The sequence below is a fragment of the Calonectris borealis genome, chromosome 3 (assembly GCF_964195595.1).
Source record: "Calonectris borealis chromosome 3, bCalBor7.hap1.2, whole genome shotgun sequence".
In the NCBI taxonomy this organism is placed as follows: Eukaryota; Metazoa; Chordata; class Aves; order Procellariiformes; family Procellariidae; genus Calonectris; species Calonectris borealis.
The window spans coordinates 93123482-93135339 of record NC_134314.1 but is presented as its reverse complement, the minus strand read 5'-3'; the positions used below and the strand labels follow the sequence as shown (position 1 = coordinate 93135339).

Sequence of the window (11858 nt, the reverse complement as noted above, 5' to 3'; positions counted from 1 at the left end):
TTGAAATACCTGAAGATATCTAGATACATAAATACTTGAAGGGATGGTATAAAGAAGATGAAGCTGGGCTTTTTTCAGTGGTGTCCTGTGGCAGGACAAGAGGCAATGGGCACAAACTGAAACACAGGAGGCTCTATCTGAACATGGTACATGGTACAATAATACCACGGTTATACCTATATTAGACATTCTTAAATACATACTAAAGGATGTCGTTGTTTACAGTTGCATACAATTTTCCCTCTACATTTCTATTAATTATCTCTTACAAGAATCACAAAATCAGAAGAACTTAAGGGAAACTGTTCTTTACTTGGTGCATCGGACACCAGTTTAGGTTATGGGTGTTAATGTTTTCCTCTTCTAGTTACCTTGGTTTGTATGATAATTAGAGAGTAGTGGGGAAGAACATATTTTAAATAGGAAACTGTAGATATATAACTCTCAAAGGACTGGAAGATTCCTGAAAGTTATTTGGGTTTTCAAACTGGTGTCCACTCAATCTTTGTTGTTAAAATAAGGGCATAGAACCATAGAATGGTTTGGGTTGGAAGGGACCTTTAAAGATCATCTAGTTCCAACCTGCTTGCCGTGGGTGGGGACATCTTTTACTAGAAGGTATTGCCTCACCCCTGTAGAAGATAGTCAGCTGAGCCTAAGTGCCTTGGGAAATGGTGCAACAAACAAAGCAGTTTTGGGGAATACACTGCCCAAAAAAAAAAAAAGCCTTCATATAGGGTTGAAGCGTGAGCACATGATATAGTTACCTGCAGATGCAGAGGAAGAGGTGTATTTGTTGTGTTAAAATACTCAAGAACATTTTGAGAATAGTGAGCAGTGTTCTGTGACTGGCAAATTGAGGTCTTGCTGTCATTCTTGCAAGACTGATTAACTTTTGTTGGGAAGAGAAGAAAATCCAGTCCCCTTCCAATCTGTTTAGGTGATAGAAGAGAGAGAAAAACTGAAGAATGAGCGAGAAGCACGGCAGAAGAAGCTTTACTATCTCAAGACTGAATTGGATAGGCTTCGTAAACAGCAAGGTACAGTGCATCCCAGCCCCCCGCTTTTTTTTTTTCCACTGGGACATGTCACAAGTCCCAGTACCTGCTAGGGAAGTGAAGACCAAAATAATAGTAGTCTGTAGTTTAAAACTGATATTTTCATACTCCAGGCAATGCAGAACTCTTGAGAAAGCAGTGACCTAATTATTGTATTAAAATTAATTATGTCAAAATTTGGCTGTTACACTAAAGCAAACAGTTGCTTTTGCATCTTTTTTGGCAGCTTGATAAGTTAAATGAATTACATTTTGTGCATTTTAGTGCTTCTTTAGAAGAAGTGAGAAATAGTAACTGAAGACGTGTCAGCGTGCCTTTCAATTTTTCATGAGTCTTATTTAGAGAAGGAAAAGTCTTCTCTAGACAGAGCTAACTTTTTTTATTTTTAAAACTTTTGTTTGGTCCAAGTAAATACTAACTTCCCTCACCTTTGGAAAATGATACTTTCAGGTTAGAATGTATGATTAACTTTTGCTTGTTTGGTCACACAGGGAAATAGTGGTTATTAAATTGATTTTCTCTCGAGGATTATGGTGCCTCTGTTAGGGGTGTATATGAAGGCAATCCTTATAGAGGTGGATCGTGCAGATTTAGTGATGCTGTACCTGAGTGTCTGTTCCATCTTTACGACCTCCTAGTTAAGATTTGGCTGTAATATTTTATATTAGTATTTTACTTGTGGCTGGAATAGTTGTACAGATCTTAAGACAATTTTCCTGTTGTGTTTCCAACTCTTCTACTTCCTTGATTGGCTCAGGAGAGATGTTGAGGAAAAAACGTCGTGAGAAGGATGGACATAAAGACCCCTTGTTGGTTGAGGTGAACAGACTACAAGAGAATATTATGAAGGAGATTTCAGAGCTGCACAAAGAATCTGATGCAGCTGACAAGAAGCAGTCTGAGCTTGACAAAGTAGCACAAATCCTGGGGATTAACATATTTGAAAAACCCCGAAAACCATCTGTGGAAACCAAAGATTCCTCGGAAAAGAACAGCAAGTCAGAAAATGCAAAAGGTCTGGAGAAAACATCTTCCTCCAACAAGGTAAAGTCTTCTGGCTTGTGTGCTAATGATTTTCCCACTAAGAGAAGAGGGCACTGGGGAGACAGCTGCTCCCGAACATTTACTAGAGGATCATTTGATGTCATTTGTTATCACATCTCATACGCTGGTTTAGATGGTGCATGCAGGTGAGAGTCAATGTATCAGTGTTTATAATTTCCCTCAGGGGTTTGTGCAGTTCAGTACCACTTACTGGTTTTGATCTTGGTTTTGCTGAGGTGTTGGTTGGATTGAACAGTATCATGAGTGTTTGTAGCTGTTCGGTCTCAATGCCATACCAGGAGGACAGACTTTTTTTCTCTACAACATTTGTGGCATGGCCTGTCAAGGAGGAATGTTTGTAGCAGCAAAGCTCTCTGCAAGTTTGGAGCATGTTCGTCTTCTCAGTGGGTGATGATATTAACAAATTGCAAGATTTACATATGATTGTCAGCTTAACGTGATTATTATGTACATGCTACGTGGTCTCTCTTAAGAAACGTCAGTATGCATCAGTATGGCCTCTCTGACATGGTCTATACTATTGAGTGCTGGATATACGAAAACAGGCCTATTGCATTCCAAAAGGTAGTTCTTACTTTGGAAGTAGTGTATGATAGTAACATCTGAAAGGTTATGCATGTATTCGGGAGATTAATTATCTTGCTTTTCAGATGTTTATTCAAATATGTAACTGAAATAGCTGATGGGAGATGGTAGATGCTTTATGTGTAGACCTTACTGTATATTTTTTGCAGAGAGGAAGATGTTAGTAGGGTAAGAGTTATTTTCTACAAGGTCACTCAAATCTGTGTATCCTGTAAACTCTTCCTTATGCTTCATCCTGGTCTGGTTCAGAGAACTCATTAGATGTCTTTCATTTTAAGGCTTGCTTTTGTGTTTTGTTTTTGTTGTTTCTCGAAACATCACTGAAGTCTAGTATCCACTTATTTTTACAAATCATTTGCTTCAGTCACCACATCATAAAACTAAAGTAGGCAACAATGTTTGTTAAATCCTACATTGCATTAAATTACATTGCTTTCTTATCTTGAGATATGGCATGTGTGAATATATTTTTCATTATTTTAACTTCCATTGTTTGTATTGTCCAAACCCATAATGACTTGATCCCATTTTCATAGTTCCTTATTTTAACATGTAAAATTCTGAATTCTGGCCAGGAACATTTAGTATTTTCAGATATCTGTAGGCACATAGGACACTGCCCTTAGTCTCTAAGATTCACCTGATTGTTAACTTTTTTTTTTAATGAAAAGAAAGACGGTGCAGGCCTTTTGACACTAAGATCGGTTGACTCTGCCAACCTAAGGGCAAAAATGTACGCCTTACTGCTTATTTGCAAGCTACCTTGTGGTCCCTTGTAGCTGAACCTGTGTTTGTGTGTTGGAGTTACATAGTCAGTGCAGAGGTGAAGCTGGCCTTGTTGTACTAAACAGACAGATCCGTCCCTTCTGGGCTCTAAATAGCAGCAAATTATAAAGGCATCTTTGAGCTGGGCTTAAGCACAAACTGGGGTTAAGAGTTGGCTGTCACCTACCTATGTGAGAAGCATTGCCTTTTTAAAATTCTGATTGAGATAGTATTTTTATAGGATATATTGGGTGTAAATAACAGTGACACTTCTCAGACATCATGAACATCCTTCCATGCACTTCCTGCGGATCATAAGTTGATCTTCTCATTGTTTAAGAGAATGTCAGCTTTGCTATGTTCTTGCAGACAGAATATATGCAAATATTCACTGGGTCACTTCCTGCTCTGCTACCAAGAACTAGATTGTATTGGGTTATGGATATCTGTGGGGTGCATAGTGGCTGGGTGTCTCTTCATTGTTTGATTTACAATGTATATTGTGTGGGGTGGTATTAATAGGAGAGAATCTACTCCTGTTTATCAAAAGGAATTTCAAGTAAGGCAGATGTTATTTAACAATTTTGAATCTGCTTAAGTAAATTTGTTCAACACCGATAGTGAATAACTTGGAAATCATGCAACCAACTCGTGTCTGCTAAGTTAACATGCTATTCTTTCCAGACTGCCATGCAGATTAGAAATGATAACATAATTGGCTTTCAGCCATTAAAAATGTAACTCAAAACTCAAAATACATTTAGTACTATCGTAATCTAAATTAGCAGGGCTCATTCATGATCTGTTTCAGGGATTATTTGTTTTGCTACTCTGCAGTGTTAGTGTAGTATTTTGTTAGAGTCCTGAAATGTCTGCGTATCACTGCATGGCGTCTTTCTGTACAAATCAATGTAAATGCAAATATCACATGCTTAAATCACAAGATGCTTCACCTTATATACTTAGGCAATTAACAAAACACCATCTTTCTGTTATTGCTAAGCAATGAGTCTTCTGGAGAATTCAGGAACTCTCAAATAATCTGATAAAGCTGATTGAGTTTAAAACTTTTGGTCAACTAATTCTTACCTCCTTTTTCATTCTGCTTTCATCCAAGCTGCTTTTATAGTAAATTCTGAATGCTTCTAGGGGAAGCATTTTGGGTCTTCTGGGCACTGTTTGGCTAGTATGGTAAATTGGAACTATTCAGATCTTTATGTGAAACCCATGAAGTGGGAAGGGTGCATGCCATAGGGAATTTGTTCATTTGGTTCCTTGATTACCTACAACCATCCAGCCATTACATCTGGGAGCCTTATTGGAAGCTCTTCACTGCGGCCACGCAGCATCTTAGTCGGCAATACCAGCTCTCTGAAACGGTGGAATTAGCCTGGGCGCTGAAAAGCAGGTGATATATTTTTTTTTTTGTGTGTGTGTGGCTTCTGCTGGAGGCAGGTTCTGAGTTCTAGAGCATTATGTCTGTCCTGCCTTGTCTTAGAGAAGTGTTTCCTTTTGTTCAATTTAGGAATCAAAAACTCCTAATGAAAAACCCAGAGGTAGAAGCCCGAAGCCAGCAGAATCCTCTTCACAGTCCTCCAAACATCCTTTCCAGTTGGCCAATATTTATGAATATTATGATGCAGGGAACCACTGGTGCAAAGACTGCAATACCATCTGCGGGACCATGTTTGACTTTTTCACACACATGCATAATAAGAAACACAGACAGGTATGTTGCAGGCTTCCTTCACTAAGTGCATTTCATATTGCTATAAATACTAACACTAAAACATACATCACAGAACTACATTTTACAAGAGGACCTGAAGCAATAATGAACCCAAGAAGTTGCTTATCAAATTCTTTTTCCCTAATGTTGGACTTGAGCAGTTTGTACAGCTACCGGTGTGTTCTGACTAGTGTAAATGGGGCCTGTGTTCAGTTCGCTCGGGAACTAGTGTTTGATATTTGTGTTTCATGTGTTTACCTGTCCTTTGCTATCATTTACATTTTACCCTTTTCACAGGTTATTTTCTCATTACAAATAGCAAAATGGGAGGGGAAAGAGAGGAAAACATAGTTCCTGTAAATATTTGCACGTTGATTTTAATGTTCAGTGTTCTGAAAGGATGTTAAAAAGGAAAAAGACGAGTGTACTTGCCTTGCTAGTGTAATATATGAGCCTGTATACCTCTGTCACTGTGCAAATAGACCCTGGATCCTTACAACAGACCTTGGGCTTCGAAGACCCAGAGTGAGACCAAACAAGACTCCATAAAACGCATCGATAAGATAACTGTTCCTGCCAAAGGTATGTTAATTTTTTTTAACTTGGGTATCATCTCCCTTTGCCCTCCAGCAGGTTGCAGTTGCTCAGAGAAAGGAGTTTCAAAACTTTACCTTGTAATAGGAGCACGTATAGATACTGTATTATTAGGTAAAAGGCAAATAATTTCCTGGTTGTTCTTGTGGAAAAGGTCATGAAGCAAGAGCATAGGAAAACATAGCATGGTTCCTTCTCTTCTTTTTAGAGTTTAGTTTTTTATTTTGAATACCAGGTGACTTTTGCTTTCTCCAGTGTAATTCTGAAGTGATTTTTGCTAACATACTAGAATCCAGAACATGACCATAAAAGCTTGCTGTGTTTGGGCAGATCTTGTGCAGTACTCCACACAGTCTTGCAACAGACTCTTCTGTTCAACATGTTTGTAGTAGAGATGTCCCCGAAAAATCACTGATGAATATTTGGTAGAGTGTGGATACAGAGAATCTGAGAAAACTATATGGAAGGGGCTGTAAGTGATTTGAAAATTAATATAAGATTTAAAATCTGAATGTCTAAATCAGGCCTGCCAGTGATCAATCTCAGTTTATTAATCTGTTACATGCTTCTAGTAGTGCCCGCTAAAGGAGGATCTGCAGTGTGTTAGATAACTGCAGCTGGTTCAGTAGGCACAAGGATGCAGTCTTGCTGAACTTCAATGAAAATACTTGTGTTCTTTTTATAAACCAGGTGTTTAGTATTTAAGCAGACTATACTACAAAGACGGAAAATAGATTAAGACTGTAGGAAATGTTAACCTGCTTGAATAGGGGATAGCCTTAATAGGATGGAGAGCACTAAAATAATTTTTTGAATCATAGTAATCAAGCTTCTTCACTTTACGTGTTTGCTCCTGGTAGTGTATAGGTTCCCATACTGTAATCATAAGAAGAGCAGCATTAACTGTTCCAAAAGGAACATTGCTGGAGGTTTTACTGTTGTTCTTAGATATGTTTATCTGGCTTTGTTAAGAGCTTGGCATTTATTAAGTTTTGTTTCTCTGATCGTTTTCTTCGGCCTTTTCAGGCTCTGAGTTTCTGATTCCCATCACTGGATATTATTGCCAGCTCTGTCATGAATTTTTTGGAGATCAAATCTCAGCAGAGCAGCATGTGAAAAGTCATCCCCACAATGAGAAATATAAGGTTGGTAACTGGTGTACCAGGAGTGAGTCATTCTTTGTGTTAGCTTCTACTTGTTCTCTCTTCCTTTCCTGAAGAATGACATTTGACTCCACAGAGTATATGTTTTTGGTTATCTTCACTACAGTCTACTGAACTAAACAAGCAGAACTTTCCACTACATAGAGACTGATCTTTCATCTTCATGATGTTGAAACAGTGTTTAGGTCCCAGTGTTGATTTTCAAACTCTCCTTTAAAATGCCAGCTCTGCTGCAAGCCACCACTCAATTCACATTAAATTACAGAATGTGGAGTTTGTAGCATCTCAGTTTCTTGGTAGGAAGAAGTTCTCTGCTCTCTTAGTGTTGAGATGGTGCTTACTGAACAAGTCAAAACTGTTACAGAGCTGAATTTATTTATTTATTTTTCACGGAAACAGTGGCTAAAATTGTGCCATTTATTTCCACAGAAATACATAGATGAAAACCCACTCTATGAAGAGAGAAGAAATCTAGACCGTCAAGCTGGATTGGCTGTAGTTCTGGAAACAGAGCGCAGGCGCCAGAGCGAGCTGAAACGGAAACTAGTCGAGAAACAGAAAGAAGAGAAGGATGAGAAGAAACCAAAAATAATAAAGAAAGAGGAAGCAAAGAGCATCCCGGAGCTTGGAGAAGGGACTAGTGAAACTCAAAGCAAAATAGATTCTTCCGGGCGAAAAATGGGTATCAAGCTTAAGCTGAAGAAGGAAGAGAAGAAGGAGGAGAAAAAAGAAGAAAAGAAAGAGGAATCTAAAAAGGAATCACCAAGCCAGACCTCCTTTGGGAAATTTAGCTGGAAAAAGACTGAGAGAGAGGATAAAACCCCAGGAGGAGCTATTCCAAAGGAGGACAGTACAGAAGGAAACAAAGAGGAGAACAAGTGTCAGTCTGGGAAACCCCATGTCAAGCCCATTGAAATCAAGCTGTCTGGGAAAACTGTTATTCCACACACTAGCCCATGGACACCAGTTGTTTCCACACCAATACCAGCAAAAATTCTACCCAATCTACCAGTCCCCACTATGATTTTCAGGAAGTCTACTACTGCAACAGTTAGCAAACCAGCACCTTTGAACACCTTTTTATCCATAAAATCCTCTGGAGCTACCACGAAACCACTGCCTGTGGTAAAAGAAACCAATGCAGACCTTCTACTGCCTCCGGATATCATCTCAAAAGCTTTTGGAGGAGAAGAAGTAATTTTAAAAGGGGCAGAGGAGGATTTGAAAGCAGCAGAGAAAAGTGAGTCTTCTCAGACTTCTGAGATACCACCCCCTCCTCCACCAGCAGTCCAGCAGGCAGCTGTCATCCCTGCAGATGAAGTAGCTCCAGGTGTGTCTGAAAGTGAACAGACAATGCTGGCAATGCCTGTGAGACCCCCTCCACCACCACCGCCTTCAACTGTTTTCAGTGAACAGGCAAAAAAGGTAGAGAAACGAAACTCATGCTTGGCCACAGCCAATGCTAAAGATCTCTATGATATTTTCTACAGTAGTGGTGGAAAGGGTTCGGCTGACAGCAAGCTTGCAAGTTCTGCACTTCCAAATGGAGAAAACTCTAACCTAACAAAACCTGCAGACTTATCTGCAAACCCTAGAACAAGTAATAGCTCATCCTCCTTAAAAGAGGATTCTCAGAATGCAGCTACCGAAGTTAGCCAAGTCCATTCAGCCGAGAGAAGCTCAGAACTGGAGAAAACTGATATTCAGGAGACTTTAATACTTCATACTGAGATGAGCCCTGACATTGAAAATGGTATTCAGAAAGACATAGGTCAAAAATTTCAGACTCCTCTTTCAACAGATGTTCAGACTAAATTGAAAGAAGATTCCTCACAGTGTAATAATCAAGTAATGGGTACTTGGATTCTTGGTGAGAATCAGGCTGAAATGAACGAGAAACCACTTCAGCCTCAGCTATTGGAAATGTCAGTCACAGAATTGCCAGAAACAAAAACTGCTTCTGGTATCCAGATGCCTGCAGAAATTGGACTTGTGGATATAGGAGGTAGAGAGCAGGTAGGCAGTCAGGAATTCTGTGATCTACAGAAAACAGAGGTCCAAGAGAAAGTTGGACAGGAAGATGCAAATAAAACTGGAGTTACTAACACAAATGTTCCTGGTACCTTGGAGAAAGATGCAGAGATGAAAGACTGGGAAGTAAAAGCGGTAAAGCCTGAGCTTAGCTTACACCCAAAGACTTTGTTACCTGAAACGCAAAATGAAATTCAAAATCTGGGAAATTCTTATTTGGTAGAGGAAAAGTTAAGTGATAACTATAGAATTCACTCAGAAACTGATAGGCCAGACTTGCTCTGTGATTCTCAAAACACTTCAAAAGAAAAAGCTTTAGTAGCAGTAATGACAGAGCAGAATTCTGTTGATGCCTCCTTAAAAGATGTAAAACTGAAAAGTGTAGTTTTGGAAGTATCTCAGCCAGGAGTCCTTGCCAAAGCTTCCCAAATTTCAGAAACCCAAAATAAGATTTCAGAATTGACAAGAAGTCCTGGTGAATGGGACACTTCCAGAACTACTAATGGAGAAGAACGGGTCATCACAACCCGTTCTTGTTCTGAAAGTGGTTGGGATCTACCAAATACTCCAAATGTAGAAATAAAAACTGGTTCTAATGAAGTTAGTGCTTCAGAATTGACAAAGGTACGGCCAGACACATGTCTCGCCAACACAGAAACTAGAAGTAGCGTATTAGAAGCTCAAGAAAAAGTTCGACCTGAAACTTCAGGCCATGCAGTATTAGATAACCAAACCCAAAGGCAGGAGGTTGCATGGTTAGTCAACGCCTGCTCTGCAAACATTGTTGAACTCAGATCCAGTGTAGAATTAGTAGTTGAAGTTGAAAAAAAATCAGTAGAACACACTGGATCTGATGTCACATTAGATAATGTTTTTGTCAAGAGAGATGCAAAAGGAGTAGGGACTGGAGGTTTTTCTAGGGCTCGCTCTGATCTTGTCCAAGAGTCAGTAGTTACTTTATCAGCAGATTTCCATAGGGAGCATCTTTCAGAAGAAGCTGTCCACTCGCCAGAACCAAAGCATGAGGTTGTAAGAATCTCAGCAGCAAATGACTTTCATCTGAATACCACTCGCTCAGGATTGAACACTGAGCAATCTGAAAGTCTCTCTGCAAATGTTCATGTGGATAACAAGAAAGTTTCTTCGACATCAGAAGATGTGAAACACAATGAGACTCCCTCCCAGAAAGCAGAGGTCGACTTCAAAAGCACTGATTTCGGTTTGGGAGATACTAAGGTAAAACATGAATGCTTCAGCATCCTTACAGCAGGACTTTTAAATGAGAATACAGAAGAAGTCTCAAAACTAGAAACTATTGCATCCATTAGGCTCGAGTCCAGTAAACTTAGGAAGCTGGGCATTGAAAAAACAATGGATGAAACAGAGATTACTGATTTTGCTACATTGACTTCTGGTAGTCGGGAAAATAAATTTTGCACACGGATTTCTCAAACAGCTATGCCGCAGCTTGGATCGCAGTCCTCAAATGGTGACACTACAGAAGTGGTCATGCCAGTTCTAGAAATGCAGGGGATTTCTCCCATGTCTGAGATCCTTCTGCAAGCAGAGGAGAGCAAAGGTGGCGCTGTTGAAATGCCATCACTGAGTTGTGATGGAGGCAGCACAGAAGGTCAGGCTTCTGGGTGCATGGAAACTTTCCTTCCTGGGCTCAAAGAAACACACAGAAAGGAGGGTGGCTCAGGAGCCAAGGGAGTATGCACCATCCAGAGGAAGAAGACTGAGCAAACAGAAACTGCTGACAGTAGTTTGGAAGCTACAACAAATTCAGGAATTGCTGAAAGCTTAGCAGAAAGCCCAGTGGGTTGAAGTGAACCCAGCTAGTCCCAATATTTGAGGAGCCAGAGCTGGGATTATGTACATGTTTTTTGTTTGTTTTTTTTGTTCCAATTGAGGGGTTTGGGTGTATTTTGCATCCTGTGGTAGGACTTGACTAAAGTGAAACTTACGTCATCAGAAACCAGACACATACTTTATTCTGTACATAATTAATTGTGTAAAATGTTTTTTCATGTGAATTTTTTTGCCAATTTCTTTTCTACACTCTGCTATTAAAATGGAATCTCTCGTTTATAATGCGTGCGTCTTTGTTGTTTATTTTGGGGGCTTTTATTCTTTGACCATTCTTGGATGATATCCAGCTCACCCTGTTTGTGTCAGTAGCACCGTGAGTAGCCCAGCCACTGGGACAAGCTCAAGAACAGCAATTTAGAACTTGAGGAAATGGAGACTTGCAGAAGAGCTAAAACTGAAAATTTCTTTAAACTGTAATGCATGGGTTTGATTACTTTCATTGTTTGAAATGCAAGAATGTGATTAGAGTTGATTTTTTTGTTTGTTTGTTTATGTCTCTGTGATTTGTAATTACTGTTGTATTACATCTGTACTTAAGCTGTTTCATTGTATTGTATAAGCACATGTATGGATGCCACATCACTAAGCAAGGGGAGAAAATCTGTCCGACTGGCTTTTGGAGAAGAAGACTAATCGGTAAGGCTCTGTGGCCTGACACCTGGACCAGACATATTGAGGTCACTTACATGATTTGAAATGGGCTTTCTTTCATTGTATTGTGATCCAGTAACTATTTGTGTTAAATCATTTAGCAGCTGACCAGCTCTGAAGAAGCAGAAGATCAGAACCCTGGTGTCAGGAATTGGACTCGCTTCATGTGATACAGACACATGCATGCCTACCCTGAATGGTCCTTGAGCTATAAAAAGCTCTAGCGTGATGGTTCTCATTTGTATAGCTTGTTAAAGACTAAAGTAGTAAATGTGTTTGCTTGGATAAATATAACATTTTTATTTGTAAATTGTTTAAAAAATAAACATATGGTGGTCAACAAGA

General features: G+C 39.5%; 1 protein-coding gene across 2 annotated transcripts in view; it reads left to right on the top strand.

The window, feature by feature from the left end:
- ZNF318 (zinc finger protein 318) overlaps nucleotides 1-11858 on the top strand; it is a 25952-nt gene extending 14094 nt beyond the window's left edge. Inside the window, exons 5-11 of one of the 2 annotated variants that reach the window (XR_012673112.1) lie at nucleotides 941-1040; nucleotides 1816-2102; nucleotides 4999-5202; nucleotides 5685-5784; nucleotides 6823-6941; nucleotides 7389-11498; nucleotides 11615-11858. Coding sequence is in view for 1 of the 2 variants with exons in the window: in XM_075146703.1 (XP_075002804.1) it covers nucleotides 941-1040; nucleotides 1816-2102; nucleotides 4999-5202; nucleotides 5685-5784; nucleotides 6823-6941; nucleotides 7389-10817 (4239 nt within the window). In the remaining variant the exon portion in view is untranslated. Of the gene's footprint in view, nucleotides 1-940; nucleotides 1041-1815; nucleotides 2103-4998; nucleotides 5203-5684; nucleotides 5785-6822; nucleotides 6942-7388 lie in introns of both variants that reach the window. The other variant, XM_075146703.1, reaches the window with a different exon arrangement.